Source organism: Prunus avium, chromosome 7, assembly GCF_965620075.1.
Source record: "Prunus avium chromosome 7, drPruAviu1.hap1.1, whole genome shotgun sequence".
Lineage (NCBI taxonomy): Eukaryota > Viridiplantae > Streptophyta > Magnoliopsida > Rosales > Rosaceae > Prunus > Prunus avium.
Genome location: NC_142290.1, coordinates 28,769,587 through 28,794,135, shown reverse-complemented (window position 1 = coordinate 28,794,135; position 24,549 = coordinate 28,769,587). Strand labels below are relative to the sequence as shown.

The 24,549-nt window shown below is 36.8% G+C and overlaps 1 protein-coding gene and 1 pseudogene across 1 annotated transcript; both read left to right on the top strand.

Moving 5' to 3' along the window:
• Window positions 1–2,134: 2,134 nt before the first annotated feature.
• On the top strand, window positions 2,135–6,209 carry LOC110761242 (ubiquitin-conjugating enzyme E2 variant 1D). The gene is made up of 4 exons (XM_021963679.2): window positions 2,135–2,311; window positions 3,021–3,160; window positions 4,186–4,311; window positions 5,809–6,209. The coding sequence occupies exons 1-4, from the start codon at window positions 2,278–2,280 to the stop codon at window positions 5,947–5,949; spliced, it is 441 nt and encodes a 146-aa protein (XP_021819371.1). The 5' UTR covers window positions 2,135–2,277; the 3' UTR covers window positions 5,950–6,209.
• Window positions 6,210–8,211: 2,002 nt separating this feature from the next.
• LOC110761692 (putative CCR4-associated factor 1 homolog 9 pseudogene) lies at window positions 8,212–9,407 on the top strand (annotated as a pseudogene).
• The last annotated feature ends 15,142 nt before the right edge of the window (window positions 9,408–24,549 follow it).

Sequence of the window (24,549 nt, the reverse complement as noted above, 5' to 3'; positions counted from 1 at the left end):
TTTAAGCCAACGGTTAATAAATAGGGCCTCATCCCTCATTATAGAATTTTTGATATCATCATATATCCAAGTTTTTGTTGGGCCAATTTTACCCAATGAGTTTGAAAATAATTTGCACCATCGTCAAGGTCTGAAGAACAAGCTTAGTTCCTCAAGTCCTAGGTCAACCCAAACCCCCACCAAGCCCATTGTGAAGATGGTAGGTTTGTAATTTATAGGAAGTTCGAAGCCTCTTTGTTATATTGTAAACGAGCTTTGGGTGTGTTTCTAAACTCCATTTCATGTAAGATTTTTTATTTTATTTTATTTTATAATTTGGGCCCCTATATTAGGCATAATAGTGAATCCCTCTTTGTAATTCTTGTAACAGTAGACAATATCTTCACCAAAATTACATGTTCAAAACTTCTAGAGCTACTGCTTCTAAAGTTCAAGATACCAAGGGCAAGGTAGGTTTCAAGTACAAGCAAACAAAAATAACTTAGGAACTGGATAAGGAGTAAGGTTGGAATCAAGTTTTCTCTAACTCCTCTCCAAATTTGAACTTCGGAGCTTAATAGCTTATTCAAAGAGCGTATTGGAGATTCATTACTCCTATTAGAGCATCCAGAATCATGCTCTCTATTTCTTAGCTAAAATTTAGCTGTAAACACAAAAAAACTATTTTAGGAGCTCTCTAAAAAATTTCAACTCTAACCATACTCCTTAATTTGGGGAGTCATAAATGCTTTACTTTTTTTTTTTGTCATAAATACTTTACTTCTTTTTAAATTTAATTCCTAATTTGCAATAAAATGTTTATATTCAAATACTGAATATTCCCAAATAATAAACTACAGAACAATTCTATGGTTTTTGTGTTTTAAAAGTGTTTCTGTTTTGCAAAATATCTACAGAGCTATAAAATTATAAATAAATAAATAAATAAATAAGGGTGTTTGTGTGCTGTTAAATGTCTAGAGTAAAAAGAATCGAAAAAAAAAAAGTGTGCTTGTACTTTGCAAAGCACCTATAGCAAAAAGAAAATAAAAGATGGTGCATAACGTAGGTAGCGTGCAATAGAAAGGGGATTAAAAAATATAAAATTCAGAAAAAAAGAAGATAGAATTAAGGATATTATTAAATAAATGTTTTAAATAACAATACAATATAGTAGCATTTAATTATAGGGAGTCACTAGGAGCCCTTTTTCTCTCCTCAAATTTAGGAGCTCCTAAAAGTTTCCTTATTTTAGGAGCTGGATATGGAGCATGATTGGAGGTAGGTTTTTTCAATTCCTCCCTAAATTTTAGCTAAGGAGGTGGTTTAAGGAGCCAATTGTAGATGCTCTTAGCTCTTATTATTGTAACTACCTCCTAACTAAGGGTTGTAGTTGAACTTTTATAAAGAGCTCATACCATAATTTTATAGTCTTTTGAACTAAAACTTAACTTTAAAATAGAGATTGTAATTAGAGATACGTGTAAAGTTTTCAACTTTTAATCTTCGACCCATCGTGGGCACTACCCTCCATCACCCTGTTAAAAACAACATAACAAATCTATGTTAGAAATTTTATATCTACTATCCCACATCTCCAATTGATAGTGAACTCATTATATTGAAAAACTCATTAGATTAAAGTTGGGCGAGTTGAGATAACATGTTTGGAGATCAAGTTAAGTTTGAGTTGAACCTCCAACCTATCCAACCCACCTAACATATTCTAATTGGATCTAAAGTAAAGCACAAATCAATCAAAACAAAAACATTTGTATCAATTCATCTATAAATATAAATCCCAAACTTTTAATTTATTTATTTTCCTTTCATTATCTAGGAAACTTTCAAAATTCCAATAAAAATATTATTCCTTTCTTCTTCCACATTGGGTCACCACCTTCTTGATCCAATAGTTTCTATGGCCCAATAAAGTTAATCGGTCCAAAGTCACTGTTGTCACCCAAAATAACAAACCAACAGGCTCAACCATGAAAACCCAAAACACAAATGAGCACCAATTGGCAATTGCAGTCTCTGTCCTTTGAAGATAAGTTAAAAATGAAAACAGTCCAACTTTATTCCGAAAAATCCTAACCCATCTTTCATAACCTATCAAAATCCCTTTTGCCCTCAGTTTTTTCTTCTTTATTCCCACTTTGCCTTCGTCGACCTACTTTCTCCAGATTCTCAATTCTTCACTCTCTGAAGGTCTGACCCCTCCACCCTCCCTAGATATCCTCTTGCTTCCATTAGATCTCGGCACAGCAGCCTGAGAAACACCCCAGCTGATCATCTATGACGCTAGGTTCAGGAGGATCGGGTGTCGTGGGTGAGTCTTTCATTACCCATGTCCTCGTTTGATCGAATTTTGCTTTGATCTTGTTGTTTTCATGCAGTCTGCAAATGGGTTTTTATTGATTTTGTGGTTTATGAGTTTTTTTTTATATGATATCACATGTTGGTAGGTAAGTTTGGCCTTTAGTTGAATAAATTATTGCTTTTGAAGCTGGTATTTTTTTTTTCCCTGTTCACAATTTGTGTTATTGGAATCAAATTGAGCTCATTTCTGATTAATTTTTTACTTGCATAGTATTACAAGTTGGAAATGTAATATTGCATTTTTGGTTTTCTCTGTATAGAGTGCATTTATGGGGGAATAAGTCAAAGATTGTTTTTTCTTTTCTTCCAGTTATTTGTGTTTCATTACATAAATACCTGCCTGAGCCTTATTCGATGATGGTTCCTGCTTGTTCTTTCTCTTCATTGTTTATTAACCAATGTATGTTTAATTAGAACTTTTTTTTTTTACTGATTCTCCATTGAACGGCGTACTGAAGAGACTGTTTCAAATCTGCCAAAAAAGCATGATTTGGTCTGTCTACATGCAAGTTTCTGGTTATGTTTGTGTGTATTCAGAGAACTGTGAATAAAAGAAATATATAATTCAGAACTATCGGGGGTTGTTGCTTATTTTTTCTGCAAGATTCTATTTATGTTCCCTTATATTGTCAAGCATGCATGCATGAGTTTCCTTGCAGTCCCACGAAACTTCAGATTGCTGGAGGAACTTGAACGTGGAGAGAAAGGTATTGGGGATGGCACTGTCAGCTATGGAATGGATGACGGAGATGACATCTACATGCGTTCTTGGACTGGTACCATCATTGGTCCCCACAATGTAAATTTCTCTTTTTTTAGATTATGTCATGTTCTCGTTTAAGATTTGTTTTGTCAGATTACTTGTTTCATGCTTTCTTATCAGAAAAAATTATGTGTTGCATTTGTGGTCTCTCCTGAATTTGCTCTATTTAAACTTTCTGGAATTAGTCCATACTTAGACCATAAGGGCTTGTTTGATAAGGAGGACTAGACTAGACTAGCAAAATGCCTACATTTCATATGCATCTAAGGCATAATATGGATATGTTGTTTAACTTGGAGGAAGAATGGGGACTATGTATAAGAGGTTGATGACTAAAACTTATCCCCTTGAAAATGGTGGGATTTTGAGTGATAAGTTTTACTCATCACCCTCCTACGAATAGTCCTCCCTCATCCTCTAAGTTAGACAACAATATCCATATTATGCCTTGATTGCACATGAAATATAGCCACTTTCCTAGTCTAGTCTAATCCTCCCTAACAAACAAGGCCTAAAAGGACAAAAGGTTGACATTGTGGAAAGCTTACTAGATCCTACCAAATAATTTGATCAGCATTGGCTTAGCTAACTAATATTTGCTCATCCTTAAGCAAATTCTAAGTAAGAATTATATCGTCTTACCTTTACTTTTGATATTTACAATGTACTGGGTTTTTACAAGTGATGTAAGACCTGCTTAAAAACTTATGGTACTTGTTCAGTCCGTCTTTATAATTATCTACTTTGAAAAGGAAGGGGAACTGTATGGGAGTCGGGGTTGGAGGTTCTTCAAATCTCTTGAATAAAAGGAAGAAGCTTTAGTTTTCCAACTTTTCAAACATACCCTATAATCTTTTCGGGGTCAATTCTTTCTTTATTCCTCTGCAAAGAATCTGTTTGGGATTAATTGATTCTTGTCTCCTGCTTGTTACTATAGTGTTGTTCAGGCAATGTTTTCTTATCAAGTGTTATTAAGCTTACTAAAGTGATGAAAATGTTATATGCGTTTTGCATATATTTTTTGTATAATGCAATAATGTTCTTCTTTTTATTGTGTCCAGACCGTACATGAAGGTCGAATCTATCAGTTGAAGCTGTTCTGTGATAAAGATTACCCTGAGAAGCCACCAAGTGTTCGTTTTCATTCACGGATTAACATGACTTGTGTTAACCATGAAACTGGAGTGGTATGATTATAATTTCATTACTTGATTTTTAATGCAGTTGTTTTGTGGTATGCATTTTTTTTTTCCTTGCTGCAGCTAGTGTTCTGCACTTAGCATTATTCAGACCCATTTCTGGTGGTCTAACAACCTCCCCCTTTTCACAAACAGAAAAGGAGAGAGATGCGTTAGGTGTAGGGAGCATTTTTGCTCATCACTTTAACCCAATGTGTACACCACCCTTCTCAAATTTTTGACATATGTCCATGCTTGTAACCATAGTTAACCCTTGGACTTTTAAATCTTTTTAAGTATAACATTTGTTAAAAAAAACACTCTCTCTCCTTCTCTTCCCCCTTCCCGACCCACCCCCACCAGCCACCTCATTCAGCAACCCCAGACACCTCCTCCACCTCGTTCAACCTCAACCACGCACCCCACCACAACCACCACCAACACCGACAAGACCCATGAAAGCCACATTCAATTGTCTGATTTTTTTCAATTCTTGCTACCTATATCCAATCAGCCACTCAAAATACGAATGAACCCTCTAGCTCTCCCTTCCCGACCTACCCCCCTAAATCAAACTAGACCAATTAGCCATAACCGACATTCAGAATCCACAATTCCAACCCAAAATCAAACACATCCAAGACTGGAAACAAAACAAGCTTGAAAAAGTAATGATATCCAAATCAAAGATAAAACAAATTCTCCATAAGACAAATTCAGTGACTAAAAACTAAGCCCAAAAATTCCAGATCTCGACCAAACAAATACCATTGACCAAAAACAAAACAAAAAAAACCAAAGCCAAATTGAACGAAGTTTTCTGGGGTTTTCCCCCAGTTCATTAAAAAAAAAAGTTTTAAAAACCCATGACTTGTTGGGACAAGCCTGAAAATTTCAGTAAGTTTTTCAAGGATTTAATTCTGGTTTTACATTTAAAGGTGTTAGGTTGTTGTTGGGAGTAGACTTCGTTGGTTGGGGCCAAGGGTGATTGCTGGGGAATGGTGGCTAGGGTTGGGTGGCTGGTGGGGGTGGGTCGGGAAGGGGGAGAGAGAAGGAGAGAGTTTTAAAAAAAAAATGTTATTTTATTATTATTTTACTTTATTTTTCAGTTTTAAATACTTAAAAAGATTTAAAGTAAAAGGGTTAACTATGGTTACAAGCATGGACAAATGTCAAATTTTGAGAAGGGTGGCGGGGGTACACATTGCGTTAAAGTGGTGAGCAAAAATGCTCCCATTAGGTGTTCTGCATTAGATAAGGTATATTTGTCTTTTGTTTCATTGTAAAGAAACCAAGGTACTGTATAGTCTTTTACTACAACTATCACAAATAATTCCAGGATTATCCCCCATTCTTAATTCTTTAATGATATTGATGTTGATTATAAGAACATTGATGGCCCCGACCAGACGGCTTTTGGACCAAGTGTATGACTATCGAAAATTCAGCCCACTTGGTTATTTTTAGTAATATTTTTGACAGTATCTCACACATCCAATTGAATAGGTGGAACCAAAGAAGTTTGGACCTCTTGCGAACTGGCAGCGAGAGTACACCATGGAGGATATACTTACACAGCTGAAAAAGGAGATGGCATCCCCACATAACCGGAAGTTGGTCCAGCCTCCAGAAGGTACCTACTTCTAGCTTTCAAGACCGTATAGATATCATGGAACCAATTGCATATGGAATATGCAATATATAGTTTGTAACGTCCTTGTTGCTGATCCTATGTTAAGATCATGCATGGGAGTGCCCCAAAAAAGTCTCTTGTTACCTCTCCGTGGCTTCAACTTTGTTTTGTTTTCTTCTTTTTTCAAACTGTGTTCAAGGGATGCTGTTTGATTAATGGGATTTTATGTGTGTCCAATATTTAACATACCCTTTTAAGTGGACTCTTCTACCCTTCTCTGTGTGTATACTTCTTCTATCCTCTTATTGTTCTAGTTTTTTTTGTTGTTGCCATTTTTGTCAATTTGAGAGAAAGAGTATCATATTACAAGCATTATATTGTGAGTGGGAGAGTAAACCGAACTCCTAGTTCCCATATACAAAAATTGTGATTGTAAGCAAAACAGCTACAGCAAGCGCAACGACAGTTGAATTATGTTTCACTATCTGGTTATTCAATCACTCATTGTGGCAGTAAAATCGACTGCAAATTGTGTTTGTTATCGGTTCATTTTCGTTCAAAGTAAATCATTTGTGATGTTGAGCACCATTTGAATCTCAAGATGACTGAGGTCCGTTTAACCGTCGACCATGATCCTATTGGTACAGAAGTATGAAATCTCTGTCAAAATGTGTAATTACAGTAGATTTTAGTTAGTATGTGTTGGTTAGCATTCCCCAATAGTAACTTGTAGATGATTCGTTTAACAATTTGCTTGGTTGCCTTGCAGCTGCTTTACCCAATTTTAAGTCTTATTTCTTACATAAAGAATATTAAAAGCCAAATAAATTGACAATGGAACTCCAAATTTCTCACTTTCAATATCGCCAACTGGGTGTTTGATGCTGGACTTGAACCCAGAGACACGTTCACTCATATATTTTCAATATCGCCAACCAGGAATGGATATTGGAATTATTTCCAACACTAACACAAGTATTTGAATTATTCAATTCTTGACTTACTCTGCATTTATTTACTAAAACATATAGATATTTATATATGTATTACGTAGAAAAATTTGTAACCAAATACTTGAAAAAGTATGGATTAGATAGATTAGGGGGTTAGTTGATCCCGTATTCATTTCATAATGAGAGGTTTCTTAATAGCTGTCCGATTTAGTGTAGGGTTATTTGGATTGATGGATTGAACCCTCGTTGTAATTTCTCAACTGGATATTATGTATGAGTCATTGTTGGGTCAGCAGCACCGGTTCAAGTTGGGTTTTGTGGCAAAGGGGAATGCATGGGCAGCAAAATAAGGAAAAGTGGGTGACCTAACTTGGCAACTTGTTTCCTATTTTTGGCCTCTATTTTCATTTTCATGACTGGTAAACTTAACGTCTCAAACACTAGGCAAACAAACAATAGCACTTGACTTTCAAATTTCTGTAAAGCTCACTGCCGACTTCCGTTGTATACAATTTTAGTTTCTAAACACATGTTTTTGACCTTAATCAACACACTGCCTTATCATTGTCGGAGTCTTCAAACACACATTTATAATTGTCGGAGTCTTCGAACTGCCTTATCATTTCCATCATATACAGTTTGATGCAGATCGCTTTTGTAAACACAAGTTAATTGTTGAAAGTGCTCTTTTTGTATACTCGCCATGTTAAGAACAAGTCTCAAATTTAGTGGATAATAAACAAAAGTCTAATAATAATAAAACAAATTTTATATAGCAAACCAAACCTAATTCGACTCGCAAATATAAAAGGAAAATCTTTTTTTTGGGTTGAAAAAGGAAAATCTTAATCTAAAAAGAAAAGCAAATCAAACCAAATGATCCACTAAGGCAGCCCCTAAAAAAGGTCTAAGTTCGAGTCTTAGTATATTATCGTCTCTCTTAATAGGATAGGTCCTAAAAGAAAAACCAAAAAGGAAATCACAAAATTACCAAAATGCTCAAACTTTCCAAAAAACGAAAACAAAACAAATCTGACTAATAAAGGAAGAGAAATTATTGTTATGACCCAAAAAATGCCCCTAGATCACCGCAAAACAGTGAGTCACATTTTGTATTTAAGTGCCCGTCAATCTCCCAGTGGTCAATATGGCGCCGCGACGAGCCAAAACACGACAGCCACCATTGTTTTCGGGGGCTCCACCATTTCTCCAACTTTAGCTAAATTTCAGTTAATACAAATCTACAAACACAAATTAAGGAAATTAACAAATCAACAACACCACCAAATTTTATAATAGTATCTCACAACAAATCCAGAAACTTAAATATTAAAAATTAAAAGTAACAAAAATAATAATGAACGATTGCCCCACACGTCTTACGTCTATCTCCTCTTTCAATCGATTCTGTATAAAACTGCTCCCTTTTTTCTTGTTCCTTTTTCAAAATCATCCATCAAACCCTAACCAAATTCACCATCATATTCGTTTTATTTATTTTTAAATTTCGTAACAAGCAATCGTCGATTCGGATCCGATTCAATCTGATCTGGACGACCTTATGCTATGTCTTCACCCGACCCGGCACAGCGCCCTCTGCCCCTAGGCATCCTGACCCGGTCGGTCTGGTCCGATAACCTCGACTCCGAGTTCGAACTGATCCGGTCCGTCATCGACGATTACCCGCTGATTTCAATGGACACCGAGTTTCCGGGCGTCGTTGTCCGACCCGACCCCAACGACCCGACACTCCGTCACCGGGAACCCGACGCGCACTACCTCATGCTCAAGGCCAACGTCGATCGTCTGAATCTGATTCAAGTCGGCCTCACGCTCTCGGACGACAATGGCAATTTGCCGAATTTGGGCACCGAGAATATGTATATTTGGGAATTCAATTTCCGAGACTTCGACGTGGCGCGAGACCCCCACGCGCACGACTCGGTGGAGTTGCTTCGGCGGCAGGGGATCGATTTCGACCGGAACCGGGATTTCGGGGTCGACTCGGTCCGGTTCGCCGAGCTGATGATGTCATCGGGGCTCGTTTGCAACAACGACGTAAATTGGGTCACGTTCCATAGCGCTTACGATTTTGGGTACCTGGTCAAGGTGTTGACTCAGCGAGTCTTGCCGGAAAAGCTGCCCGAGTTCTTAAATTATGTGAGGGTGTTTTTCGGGTCTGGAGTTTACGACGTGAAGCACCTGACGAAGTTCTGTTCCGGCCTATATGGTGGGCTGGACCGGATCTGCCAGACCCTGAATGTAAGTCGGGTTATCGGGAAGACCCACCAGGCCGGATCGGATAGCTTGTTGACCTTGCACGCGTTCCAGAGGATCAGAAAGGACTACTTTTCCAAGGATGGCAAGGACTTCATTGAGAAGTTCGCCGGCGTTTTGTATGGTCTGGAGGTTTCTTGATACTTCCATTGAAATCTATTGCTCATAGATTTCTTTCTTTCTTAAGTAAATTTTGTACACATGGCTTGGCTTTATCAATATCATTATTAGGTTTTATTAAATTCTTTGCAGCTCTTGTGCATTTCATTCCACTTCTTCTCCTTCTTTTTTTCTTTCTGGACTCTCATCTACTTTTTATTTTCCATATTTGTTTGTGCATATAATTGGTGCGTTTGGAGGCTTGTAGAGTTAGGAACTTTGTAGATGTTTGGGAAGAGGACTTAATCATTGGAGTGTGACTGTCGAGTTTGGTCTCTTTTTGTGGAATTTAATGAGTTTTTTTTAAGTGTATACAAGTAATTAGAAAGAGTGTTCACAAGTAATTACCAAATAAGTTGGATTGTCTTGGTATATAAAAACAAAAACAGTTCATACTTTTCAAAATTCTTCTTCAGGTCATTGTTATAGGAATGTGTAGACCCCGGTTGTTGTCACGTTGCAAGATGATTGAATTCTGCAAGAAGCTTTAACTTATTTGGTAAGATAATCAAGAATTGAATATGAGGAGGTCAAACCAAACTTACAGATGATAAGCTCCTTCCTCCAATGTTGAAGAGCATATTACTTTGAAGATGTACATGTAATATCTAGGTTCTCGCGTTCTTGGTAATGTGAGCTTACCACATAAACCTTTTAATACCTGTCCTATCTATGCTAAAGAAAGAGGAAACAATCGACTAAATGCGAATGAACTGTTTATTTCTTACTAATTTTAGTTGGGGCATCAATTTGTTGTTAGTAGGGCACAAGTTAATGAAGTCAATCAACGTAGTGTGACATTATATGTTTCATGAGTGTGCAGTCTCTACCAACTTTTGACTTTACTAGCAACCTGTTTGTCTCTCGCAATGATCAAACCTAGTGGTTTCTATCAAGGCTAAAAGACTAGCAAGCAGCCTTTTAGCCTCTCTTCACAATATAAATGTAATCTTTAGGACTTGCAATCCTTATGGACCACAGCATGTACTGTCAATTTCTTTGTTAGTTATATGCTTCTTCAGTATGGCCTATTATCACCCCTGCTCTTTCCTTCCAGTTGCATATTGACTTCCAAAACTACTGGAAGATGAATAATCATTATGTGTCAATAAATCTCACACATGCCATACAAATGGACTTGTCCCATTACCATAGCTTTCAATTGTTATTTCTGGTACTAATCTAGGTCATCCAATCTGAGATGCATTACTTTAATATTAATAATGACTCCTTTAACAATTTATCCATTAATGGTAGTGAGAGCGAGAGTTCCAGATTCATGGCAGAAGCAGAAATAGTAGTGAAGGCGAGAGTTCCCATTATGGAAACAGTGAAAGAGAGAGTTCTATTATGGAAAGTAACTTAAATGATAGTGATTTAAAACTGTTTGTTGATTGATCACCTCTGTATTGCACCTGTTATCAGGCGATACAAGTTCTAATCTGATTTTATTGTGACTACTAAAATGGCTATGTAAGTTGAGTGATTTTTGCATAAGGTGACCTGCTGGCCATCATAATATGAGGTTTATTTTGCACCAACACTTGCCAAATGGAAGGTGGGGAACATTCTTGTCAAACTGCAATGGGGGCAGATGAAGGCTATTCATTAAAGTTTCTACCAGCCAATTCTTCATTATCATCATCATCATCTTGTGTTATGTACTAATGAAAAGTGTATCATGTATTGCAGGTTAAAAGCCATTATACAGAAACAAACCACTCTTATAGTTTGTTAAACTTCAGTGCAGGTTCAAAGCTGTTATATCCAACAACTACAGCGAGTAATTAGTTTGTCACTTACTACCTTTTTTTAATCTCCTTATTTTACAATACCAGTAGCTTCTGCTATCCAGAAAAATCAGGTTGTGGCATCATGAACTGGTCTTGAACTTTCATATGTATCAGTATGTTGTTCAGTAGTTGAGAGTTTAACTTCCATGAAACATGCCTTCTGAATTTTGTGGTCATCGGCATAAGAAGTTAAGACCATGTCTTGTGTTGTGACTCATGATTTTAATGTCTGCTAAAATATCATTGCTTCTCTTTGCTGCCCAACTCATCAATTTTTATAATTCTAAGTGCTGCTAAAATAAAAATTTCCTTATAACTCCCAATCCTTCTTATCAGCTTCTAAGAATGGTAGGTTTAGGATTGTGTCTATTTTCTTTGATTTTCTGGGGCCTATTGGTTTTGAATTATTACTAGAACTGAACCTTTTCCTTAGGTATCCCCTCTTGTTATATGTATATATGTTTGCAATAGATATACATCCTTTATTGATAATCAAAACAATAAAAATTGAACATGAAGTTGACATTGTGGACTTGCCTGGTTTTTGCAGGATCAACAGCTATTGAAGACATTTGACAAACGTTGTATAATTTATTTTGATCTGTAGACACATGCGCCTGTGACTGCGCATGGAGGCAATCCATATATGCATGTGTATACATGTGAGATTTTGTTACCATGTTTTTGTTTTTCATTTTCACCTTCTATCGTGGGGCTTGCAGTTGAAGAAACAGGTTGATTTTTTTTGGCATGACATCTGCTTAGGCATTGATTGCATTTTGATTTAGAGCTTACCTTTTCACCCCTGATCCCCATAGTGGTTATCTTCCATTTGGGTGTATTGGTTAGAAGTTTGGAAATGTGCTCTTATATCAGGTCATTTAATCTGTAGTCAACATCGTTTTAGTTTTTGGTGGGAATTTCAATGGAGATGTGTAAGTTTTAGCTGTCACCTGTGGTTCATCTGAAGCATAAATTTAGTCCAAATATAGTCTGCTTGCTTTCTGTATCCTTCTTACAGAGTTATGGTTATTAGATGTCCTTCATATGTCTTCTGTGGATATCTTGAAGTCTGGCCATTTTGAATTCTCTTCGGATCAGGTTCGTGTCTGTGACTTATAAACTTTATTTTTGATTTCTTCAATCAAACATTGATTCTAGGGTAAACGATGGTGGTCCTTCTTGCACCCTTGGAATCCTTCACCCTAGATTTGATCTTATGCTTCTTAGTAGATTACTTAATTATGAAAACCGTAAGCTACTTTTACCAAAAATGGAAAGATTAACAATTGGCAGCAGTTTTGAGAATTACAAAAACCATTGCGTTAATTACTTATTTTCATATCTGTGGGGTTTTCTATTGTTCTTCTGATCAGAAGTTCAGGTTTTGTTATAATTCAAGCCATTTCTAGTGGATTTGATTGGGTTTTGTTATTACTTAGAATCAGATCCGTTTAGGTAGAGTCTTTTGCTTTTTAGTACCCATCAATTAAGTTTGAACAGTTTTCCAGAGCCATTAGGCCATTAAGATGGAAAGCGATCCTCTCCACCTGTACATCAAATGAGAAGGACCAGTTCTCTAATCTGGACCATCACATGTTTCTGGCCCCATTGAATTGGGGCCGCAATCCATGTGGATCTATCTTTGGTTTTCAACTGGCCTTGTCCATTTGCATAGGAAATGTATCCCATCAAGAAAATTTTGCATTGTAATTGTCAAATCAATAAAGGTGGAAAAGAATCTCCACTGGCTTTCTCCATTTGTGTGGGACCAGTTGTAATTTGAAGTTGAACCACCATTTGGTGCTGGCCCGTTGAATTCGGATGTGTCACATGGGGATCTATTGTTTGGATTCAACTGGCTTTCTCCATTTGTCTGGAAATGCAGAGGAGCTGGATCCCATCAGGAAAAATATACATTCTTCTAATTGATCTTTCCATGTATGTTTTTGTATCTATGTGCAGTGTGACTATGTTGGTTACTGTGGTCTTTGCTGATCATTGATAATATCCGTTCTGGTTGCTAACTGAGTCCTGCTAGCGATCACATCACATGCAACGCAGGTACTGGATAATATTAGTGCCTGGTATATCTGGTGCACTTATGTTTGTACAGCCTAGTTTCATGCTTATTTGTTTCTCAGCAGCTACATGCTTTGTCATCTGGAAATGCAAGTGAGTAAAGGGTGAAAAATGATTGATGACATGTTAGTAATAATACACATCCCAAAATTGTGCATGTGCTGCAGAGACTACAGTAACCCGGACCCTCTCTTCTAAAAGGGGAAAAGATATCTGCGGACTGTCACTGATTGTCATGGTAGGTTTCGCGGTATTCGATTTAGGTAAACGGGATATACTTTTACTGGAGCTTGTCGAATTTGGAGTACTTTTGGGTTTGGCATATTGGAAGACGTGGTTATTTTAATCCTAAGTTCGGGTTAGCCGGGTTAGACTTGTAGCAGGGTTTTCGCTTCTGTGGCATGGAAGCCTAACTGAAACGTTTTGCTTCTGTGGCACTTTTGCTGACTTTGAGAAAGAAAGAAAAGAAATATAAAAAGTTGGAGCCACATGTGGGTTGGGTGGGGATAAAAAGGAGGGGATGAGGGTGGTTGGTCTCTGTCATTGTGGGTCAACAATTGCCCAATGTTGCACTACACTAATTCAAGGTGGGGCTGCAGTTGATATTACCCAAAATGTTTTTGATCAACGTACGAGGCAGTTGTGGCACTTGTCTAGTGTTTTCTTAGATCTTTGATTAATGATCTTTTCTCCACATGGTAATAGTGTTCTAATGTCTTTGATCTTTGATTAATGATCCTATCCCTCCACTTGCCAGATTAGACAAGAGCTGGAATTAAATGGATGAGACTAGTTGTGAAGAAAGATGTTTGGCTGCGCTGTAGATCCTTTCTCTGAAGAACCATTCATGATCATGATCAAAGGAGAGGTGATGTAGCACGGCCGTAGGTATTAGATTAAGCACTTAAACAATAGAATAGAAAAGAACATAAAGGATTGAGGAGAAGAAAATATAGATCAAAAAGACGAAAGAAAGGGCAAAACAGTAGAACAAGAAGAAAATATAGATCGAAGGGACGAAAGAAAGGGCAGAAATTAGAGAGTTCTAGAAAAAGTTCACTCAACATTCAAATCTGAATTTTAAAGAACTAAATGGGGGTAATTTATAGCAAACTAAAACCTAGAAATAATAGGATAAAAATACATTGCTTAAATAGAAATCCTAACCCAAATAAAATAGGAAACTTAAAACTAGAAATATGGAAATCTGAAAAAGTAGAAATCCTACTAGAAATTGGAAAACTAGAGAATCTAGGAAACTAAGGCCCTGTCTGGTAACGTTTTCAGAGAATGTTTTCAGAGAATATTTTCAGAGAATGAAAACGAGAAAACGAATTTGCATTTTCAGAATTCAAGAATGCGTCTGGTAGATTAATTAGAAAACATATTCAGAAAATAAAAACAGTGAAAACGTGTCTGGTAGTACAATTTGAGAATAATAATATGTAAGTTATTTTTCAAGTATATTTTTGCTAATGTATGTTCTATAAAAAATAAAAAATTTCTAATGTTATAAAAACCTAGAATTATCTTTAATAATAAGTGAAAATGATAAATAAAGAGGTGGAATTTTCTTCTCCGAAACAGGTAGAACTACGAAAATAGAAGATAAAAAAAACAAATAAGGGAGAACACATAAAAAAAACAATTTCCATATGTTTCTTGGTCAACCAAGAAAATCATGAATTGTTTCCTATTGGTTTATTGAAATATATATTCTATATTCATTAATTAAAATTTTTTGGCTAGATAAAAACTCCTTCCCAGCCCCGTTTCTTTCTTTCTTCCCCTCCTTTCTCTTTTCTTCTTCCTTCCCTTTTTTTTCACTATCTCTTCATGCCGCAGCACCCACTCTTCCTTCCATGGCATGAATCCCATCAACCCACCTCTCTGTTTGTCTGTCTGTCTGTCTGTCTCTGTCTCTGTCTGTCTCTCTCTCTCTCTCTCTCTCTCTCTCTCTCTCTCTCTCTCCCCCTCCTGATCAGGTGGTTATGGCGGTAATGGTGCTTTGATTGGGCATGGGTGGTGGAGGTGTTGGGGTCGATTGCTTTTTACTAGGTGGCGATGATGTGTATTGGGTTCGATTGGGTGTTTGGTGGTGATTCCATTGGGATGGTGGTGGTGTTGGTGTCGACTGGGTTTGATAGGTTGTGGTGATGTGAGGACTAGTTCTGTGAGGTTTGGTAGTAGTGGCCGTGGTGGGTTTGATTATGGGTTTGATTTTCGTTTCTGTTTTGCTGGGTAGAAAATGAAAACATAAATTGAAAACGATAATTTGGCGTTTTCAATTTTTGTACATGAGTTTGAATCTGTTTTCTGAAAGTTGTTTTTCATGTTTTCAAACTCTTGCCACTGTTGCGTAGATACAGCTGCACCAAAATGGATTCAGTTGCATCCTCAACTTGTGATACTCGCAAGTGCACGAGCCGTTCGGTAGTATAGCGTATGTAAGTGCGAGGTCGATCCCACGAGGATTGGTGATTGAATGATCCAATTCAGTTTCCCTACACAAAACAGAAATGAAAAAGAAAGGAAATAAATAAAACAAGGAAGAAAGAAATAACTAACTCAAGCAGATAAGTTCCCAAGTTCAATTAGATTAATGGATTGATTCTAGCTAAAGTATGATTAAGCCATGGTGTGTGGTCATAACCTTGTGTTCCTAATTCCCTAATTTGATCATTTGTTGTCTAACCTAAAATTAAGCATTAGGAACCCATTAAGCATAGAAGAACAATTTAAACAACCAAGCATGTATCTAATCCCTGTTGTCGAATGTCCATACATACTCTTCCTATTCATAGTTCAATTCGAATTAAAGCATGGTGTATACTCTTAATTCAAACCAAGATAGCTAACATGCAAGCCTAAATGGTGATCAATCATTCAAACTAGCATATTAACTTATAAGCATAATGAATAGGAACAAAAACCATAATTGAAACTTGGAAACTAATCAAACTTGAAATTAAAGAAAAGAATTTACATAACAATGAAAATTAAAGTAGAACTTGGAAAGACTTAAGGAGAATTTCAGCACAAAGATCTCATTATAACAATTGAAAACTAGAAAGAGAAACTAAGAGAATTTGAGGGAGAGAAGGGAAGGGAGCTCTAGAGAAGTGTTTGAGAGCTCCCCCCCTTGGGGTGTGTTTACAAGCTTGGGAAACCTCACTATATATAGGCCTAAGGAAGCTGAAAATCTGAATTAAGTATGGCTAATGCATACAACACTTGTTTTATAAAATCTGAAATGGTTGATGCACTTCACTAATGCATACAACACTTCCATTATAAAATCTGAAATGGTTGATGCACTTCACTAATAAATCCCACCAGCAGCCCTAGCTCATCTTCATGTCACCATGACCAAGCTTCCAACCAGAAATAATAGCTCATCCTGAGGTCAGCATGACCAGCAACTTCAAGGGCTTACGAATTGGGCTTCCCTTAAGCAAATTAAGACTTTAAGCACTCAAACTTGAAGTTCAGAATGTCTTCTTTCCAGCCATATATCATTTGGGCCAATCCAAGGTCGGAGGAGGAAGTTAAGGCCAAAACAAATTGCTAACTCATTTTGCGCGCTGATAAAATCCATCCTGAGCATGGCTATGTGTTTGCTAGGTAACAGACTCCATATTTATCCAATGGGGCTGAATTTTGGATATGTTATATTACACACCCATTGGAACAACTGTCATGAAGAATGTGGCCTCATCCGAGCTATGTAGGTTGCTGCAACAAAGCTTGCAATATGACCTACGAAACTGGGCTGGCAGGGGACTGTAGCCAAAATTGAGTTTGTCTTTAAGCTCTTCATCCATTCATCCAAATTAGGCCCTAACATGCATGGATTGCATCATTTACTATCCAAAGCCCTCATTATTACCTAAAGCTCAATGAACTGAAAGATAAACACAAAAAGGATTAAAAGCACAAGTTTAACTCAAAAACATAACCAAATCATAAGTTAGAAGGGTACAAAATGATATGTAAATATGCACCGATCAAATACCCCCAAACCTAGATTTTGTTAGTCCTCGAGCAAAACAAAAGGAAAACAAAGATAAAAACAAACAAGAAGTTAACTAGACCACTTTCGTAGGTAACTCGATTGCATTGAGCATATGCAACAAGCCTTTAAACCTCTAGGCATCCCTAGTAGGAGGAGTTGTGTCTCCTGAGGGTTTAACAGATACGATACCCACAAACGTTTTACTGACTCTGTAAAACAAGGTAATTAGAAAACTTAAAAGATTGTTAGTCCTTAAGCAAAATAAAAAACAAAAACAAAAAAAATAATTACATTAACAAAAACAAAACAAAACAAAACAAAAAAAATTACAAAAATAAAAAGAACTCAAAACAATCTTTCCGAACATTTTCTGAAGAGAAATGACTCATGCACATGACTCAAAAGTTTTAACAATAAAAGCTCAATTTTAAACATTATTCACAAAGCGGAAAAGTTCAAAACATAATATGCTCAAAGTGTGGTAGTGTGATAGCCAAATGCAACAAATTCCCCAATCTTAGTTTTCACACAATTTCAAAAATCATACAAAGCACAAGTTCAACTTCAAATCTCACCAAAGTTGTCCTCTCACAAATGAATCACTCGGAAGAGGGCTATAATGCAACACTCAGTTATAAACATGAGATTAGAGTTAAACCATAAAGACTTAACTCGCAATAGAAAGATGAAGAACTTGCATTAATATGATCTCAAGAAGGATGCCAAACACTTAAAAGTAGAAAAATAAATGCAATTCAACCACATGACATTTAAGATCAATTTAGGTCTTTAGCATAGGTTGTAATGGGGCCAAGGGTGTAAGGTGAGTAAGAAATGAAGGGTATGGATAAAACAAAGTCCAAGAAACTCAAAATATAAGAGCATAAAACAATTGTTTACAAGACTTCGAATCATCACGATTAGATTTTTTCTTTTACACGATCAAAACTCCTTATACCTTCATTTACATTGATTCACCCCTTTCCTGAACAACCACCAATTTATTTTGAAGGCCCAAAAATGAAACCCAAAAATGAAATTTCATTCAACCACCACTTAATCACAACTTTTCTCTTTTCTTTCACCAATTGAGTGAAAATTTTTTTTTTCTTTTTTTCTTCTATGTAATATCCCTTCCCAAACTTAGCATGAAAAACACATCCGAATTAGAGCTCATGAGTTCCTTAGAAAGGTAAATATTTGTTTTTCGGGCTAAGGCGAGGAAATATAATTGGTAAAATGAAAGAAAAGGTTTACATGTAGGCTCAAAATGGTTAACAATGGAAAATCATGCTTAAGCATGCATAAGGTTAGCTTGAAAGGCACAAACGATCCAAAGAAGGCTTTAATATCATTTCTTTAAATGTCATGAAATCAAATTGCATAAGAATGAATGACTTTTAAGTGTTCAACCAAATCAATGAATAATGAGATCAAACAACAACTTTGATGACAAGAAAATAAGAGTATGTGTATAACACTCATGAAATGAAGCACAAGGCTCAAAAGCTCACATTATATGGTTATATAAGTCTAATTTATGCTTGATACAATTCTTTGGGTCATGCAAATCCTTTAATTGGAAAATTATGAAACAAATGGCAAGTGCAAAGAAGGTTTCAAACATACCATGCTAGAACGATGCCAAATTAATTAATTAATGAATTATTATTTTTTACAATAAAAATTTACAAGGAAAAAAATAAATAATAAATAAAATTCAATTTTTTATTTAAGTCATGCAACATTTATCACAATCTCATCAAATGTGTTCGGAAAGTGACTAAACAAAACAAGATTCAAAACAAGAAAGAAATTTAAATTTTTTTTAAAAATTTTTTTTAAGAAAAACCAAGTTTACTTGCTAAACTCCAATACCCCCAAACCTAGAAATGAGCATTGTCCTCAATGTTTAAAAATTAGCCACAAACAATGTCATAACAACAAATGAAATGTATTAAAGCAAATAAAAAAAAGATCACAAAATCACAAAAGAAAACAAAAACAAAATAATTATAAAATAAAAATTACAACACAAACAAAAAAAACAAAAAAAACAAAAAAAAAAAAAAAAAAAAATGAAACAGTAAACCCTAATCACACAATTCTGAAACCCAAAAAAATTTTGAAGCCCAAAGCCCACAATTTCGAAACACAAACCACGGTGAATTTAACCCACTTTGAAACCCAAACTAAAGTGAAACCCGACCCACAATTTGTTTTCATTTTCGGCTTTTTATTATTATTTAGTTTTGTAAAAACAAACTATCGAACCGTGATTAGCAACACAAAGAGCGGGATTTTAACATGGGTCATGATGTCTCAGTTCAGTGTAAGGGACCAACAGACAGGGCGAGACACGTGTCGACGCATAGAGGCGCCACAGACTCCACAAGCAAAAATTACGGGCTCATGGAAAGGCGCGAAGACTTTACTGAACGCGTTCGTTCAGAAAAGACACGTCGTGATAAATGAGTTGGGTATGGTTGGAAGGCGAGAAGGTTGTGGGACTCAAGGAATGCTGGAGATTCAGAAAATGCTCAGATGCAGCAATGGCTAGGGTTAGCAAAAACTAAGTCTATAAAAGGTAAAAAAAAGAAAGGGTAAAAAACACAAACTCAGAAACACACAAAAGAGAAAAGAAAGAAGAAAAGAAGTGAGAAATCAAATGGCCTCTTCCTACCCCTTTTCGTTGGATCTCAACCTAGCTCCACCGACTCAAACACGAGGCCAAGCAGCGGCACCAGTATGGATGCCCTACTTTGCTTCCGCACGGGGGCCTGTGACAGTAACTGACTCAATACTCCTGGACAACGATGTTGCCATTGGAGTGGCTAGAAATTTAGTGACTCCTAAAGATATACGTGTGCTGGGGACAAGGGATGACAACCGGGTCGTGAGCGATGCCCTGGCACTGAGCGTGCAGAGTACAGCAACAGTCGCAAGTTTGGGTCATCGCCTACTTGCGAAGTCCCATGAGGTAGAGGTGCTGAAAGGTCAGTTGGCGGCGGAGCGAAGTATGGTTGAGGAGTGTCAGACTGCTATAAAAAGCTTGAAAAGGGAGAGGTCAAGGATAGTGGAGGTGAATCGACACCAGCTAGAAGTATTGCGGGACGAGAATAGAAACCTATCAAAGATGGTAGAGTTGTATTCTCGTGACATGCGAAAACAGCTGGAAGACCTAGACAGACCGGGTAAACGCAAACAAGCAGATCGCGAGAGTAGTTACGCTCAAGCTAAGATTGCGATCTTTGGGAGCTCAAGTGATGAGCCCCAAGAAGCTGTGCGTGAAGCCCCGGAAGAGGACAGTCAGAGGGCCAAACTCAAAGCTCCAATGGTCGAGACACCAAGCACCGAGAAGAAATGATTTCCTACTGCATTATTGTTGTTTTTATTTTATTTTGTTGTTTTTGTATTTTCGTTATTTTGTTTCGGAAATAAAAGAGTAAGGTTGCAGAAAGAGAAAGAAAAAGAAAAAGAAAACACACTTCCCAACTAAAATAAAACAAAGACGACAAACGGAAAAGAAAACACATTTCCCTAACTAAAATAAACTAAAGATGATAGCCGAAAGGGAAAAGCAAAAACACAAAGCTCTAGAAAATGAAAGTAACGGGCAAAAATATTAAACACCAGAAAACACGGAGGAAAAAAAAGTAAAGTAAAGTAAAGGTGCTCCCCCTTGAAGCGATTAGGTCGAGCATGCCCGGGAAATCCGAAATGGTGTTGGCTCTCTCTCATCAGTATATGTCTATTTAAACCACACTTCTGCAAGCGGATGATAACCAGCATTTCTTCCTGCAAACTCAAGGAAAAACATCAAAAAATTCAGAAGCAAAACAAATGGCATCCTCATGCACTCACCTTGATGATCTCGACCTTGAGCTGTCCCTTGCACCTCCGAATGCCCAGATAAGGGCTCCTCCAAACCGTGTCTTCCCAAACTCCACATATCATCACGGTACGGCCTCAAACTTTGCTGAGGCAATACCGAACTTTTCTGAGGCACTGCCGAACAGAGCAGTGCTGCTAGGAGGCATGATTAGCAGCAAGCTCACTCCGACAGATCATCTGCATGTGGCACAGAGGTCTGACAAGGCAGCGGTAGAGGAGTCCCACAATTTAACTGTGCTCCACGCGGTCTCCGCTACCAATTTGGGCATGCGCCTACTAGCGAGGACAAGGGAGTGTGCCGTGATGAGCGAGGAAATAGCTTCCTTGAAGGCTATGGTGGCGGACTTGCAGAAGCGGCTCTACTGTGCCAATCAGCACGTGGAAGCACTGCAGAGAAAAAATGAGGACCATGTGGAGCTGCTGCAGATTCTACAAGTGCGAGAAAATAGAGGCAAGCCATGATGATGATGGAGATGAAGAAGATGAAGAAGATGATGATGAAGATGATGATGATGATGTTTTTTTTTTTTTTTTTTTTTAATGTTTTTTTTTTAATTTTTTTGTTTTTGTTTTTGTTTTTGTTTTTATGCAATGTTTGAAATAAAAATGTGTTTTAACACTCAGAAATAAACTAACTAACCATACCACGTAAATAAATAAATAAACTAACATAACAACACAAAAACAGAAACAAAACAAAAACAAAGACTCAACAGAAAAGAAAACAAAGAAAATAAAATAAAATAAAATAAAAACTTAATTTAAAAACACACAATATACAAGCAACTCACGGATGACCAGTTAAGGGCCTCAGAAAACACAGCCAGGGGATCCGGGAAGGTTGGAGGGGTCACAATGGTCCCGCTTAAAACCCAAACTTCTTAGACACCGAAGGTGTCGCCTAAAGAACTCCTAGACACTGTATTAACGGAAGTGCTCACTGGGGTTACCATAAGTCGGCTCATATGAAAATTTTATTTTATTTTATTTTTAAAATTTTAAGATAAGAAACAAAAATAAATTAAGATAAAATGAAACAACAAACCATAAACGTAAATGAACTAAGTACTGTAAACAAATTCAAACAAACAACATAAATTGTTGTACTAAAAGAAACAAACCAAGAAACCAAAGAAGAAAAAAAAAAAAAAAAAAACAAACAGCACTTTCTATCACCCGTTTATCACCATTTGGACAGATTCGTTTCTATGTTTTTCAGCTTCGACCTCTGTTCAGTTTTTAGGCTATAACGTTCCAACCGTAAGTCCAAATTTTACGTTCTTTATATGGTTGGATTCAGCATAGAAAAACAAAGAACTCAACGCGGACCAAAAGGCAAAAACAACTACGGAAATAAACAGAATTCAAAGAAGAGAAAGGATTGAAATGCTCCCCCTTGAAGCGATTAGGTCGAGCGTGATGCATTTGGAGGTCGCGACTTCTCCCACTACTCCACACTTCCTATCTTTGAAGTTGCCATCTCTCTCCATTTTATTGAGCTATTTACATTGCTAAAACAAACACATACAAAAACTTGAAACGGAATTAAAGGATTACGAAATATATATAAAAAAACTAAAAATGAAAGGGAAAATCAACACAAGTCCAATTCCATGCTTCAAAGCAACAAGCACCAATGGGTTGTGTAAGCTGGGACTTAAACCCAGTTCTCTTGCTTGTTGGGCAATTGTCCTTTTCTGTTGGACTACAAACACAACTTGTCCATTAACGTCATTAACTTTAAAACTTGAAATTGTCTAGTTAAGAAAAAAAAATAAAGTAGGAAAGCCAAATATAATCAAACAATGTTACCGATCCCCGGCAACGGCGCCAAAAACTTGTTGCGTAGATACAGCTGCACCAAAATGGATTCAGTTGCATCCTCAACTTGTGATACTCGCAAGTGCACGAGCCGTTCGGTAGTATAGCGTATGTAAGTGCGAGGTCGATCCCACGAGGATTGGTGATTGAATGATCCAATTCAGTTTCCCTACACAAAACAGAAATGAAAAAGAAAGGAAATAAATAAAACAAGGAAGAAAGAAATAACTAACTCAAGCAGATAAGTTCCCAAGTTCAATTAGATTAATGGATTGATTCTAGCTAAAGTATGATTAAGCCATGGTGTGTGGTCATAACCTTGTGTTCCTAATTCCCTAATTTGATCATTTGTTGTCTAACCTAAAATTAAGCATTAGGAACCCATTAAGCATAGAAGAACAATTTAAACAACCAAGCATGTATCTAATCCCTGTTGTCGAATGTCCATACATACTCTTCCTATTCATAGTTCAATTCGAATTAAAGCATGGTGTATACTCTTAATTCAAACCAAGATAGCTAACATGCAAGCCTAAATGGTGATCAATCATTCAAACTAGCATATTAACTTATAAGCATAATGAATAGGAACAAAAACCATAATTGAAACTTGGAAACTAATCAAACTTGAAATTAAAGAAAAGAATTTACATAACAATGAAAATTAAAGTAGAACTTGGAAAGACTTAAGGAGAATTTCAGCACAAAGATCTCATTATAACAATTGAAAACTAGAAAGAGAAACTAAGAGAATTTGAGGGAGAGAAGGGAAGGGAGCTCTAGAGAAGTGTTTGAGAGCTCCCCCCCTTGGGGTGTGTTTACAAGCTTGGGAAACCTCACTATATATAGGCCTAAGGAAGCTGAAAATCTGAATTAAGTATGGCTAATGCATACAACACTTGTTTTATAAAATCTGAAATGGTTGATGCACTTCACTAATGCATACAACACTTCCATTATAAAATCTGAAATGGTTGATGCACTTCACTAATAAATCCCACCAGCAGCCCTAGCTCATCTTCATGTCACCATGACCAAGCTTCCAACCAGAAATAATAGCTCATCCTGAGGTCAGCATGACCAGCAACTTCAAGGGCTTACGAATTGGGCTTCCCTTAAGCAAATTAAGACTTTAAGCACTCAAACTTGAAGTTCAGAATGTCTTCTTTCCAGCCATATATCATTTGGGCCAATCCAAGGTCGGAGGAGGAAGTTAAGGCCAAAACAAATTGCTAACTCATTTTGCGCGCTGATAAAATCCATCCTGAGCATGGCTATGTGTTTGCTAGGTAACAGACTCCATATTTGTCCAATGGGGCTGAATTTTGGATATGTTATATTACACACCCATTGGAACAACTGTCATGAAGAATGTGGCCTCATCCGAGCTATGTAGGTTGCTGCAACAAAGCTTGCAATATGACCTACGAAACTGGGCTGGCAGGGGACTGTAGCCAAAATTGAGTTTGTCTTTAAGCTCTTCATCCATTCATCCAAATTAGGCCCTAACATGCATGGATTGCATCATTTACTATCCAAAGCCCTCATTATTACCTAAAGCTCAATGAACTGAAAGATAAACACAAAAAGGATTAAAAGCACAAGTTTAACTCAAAAACA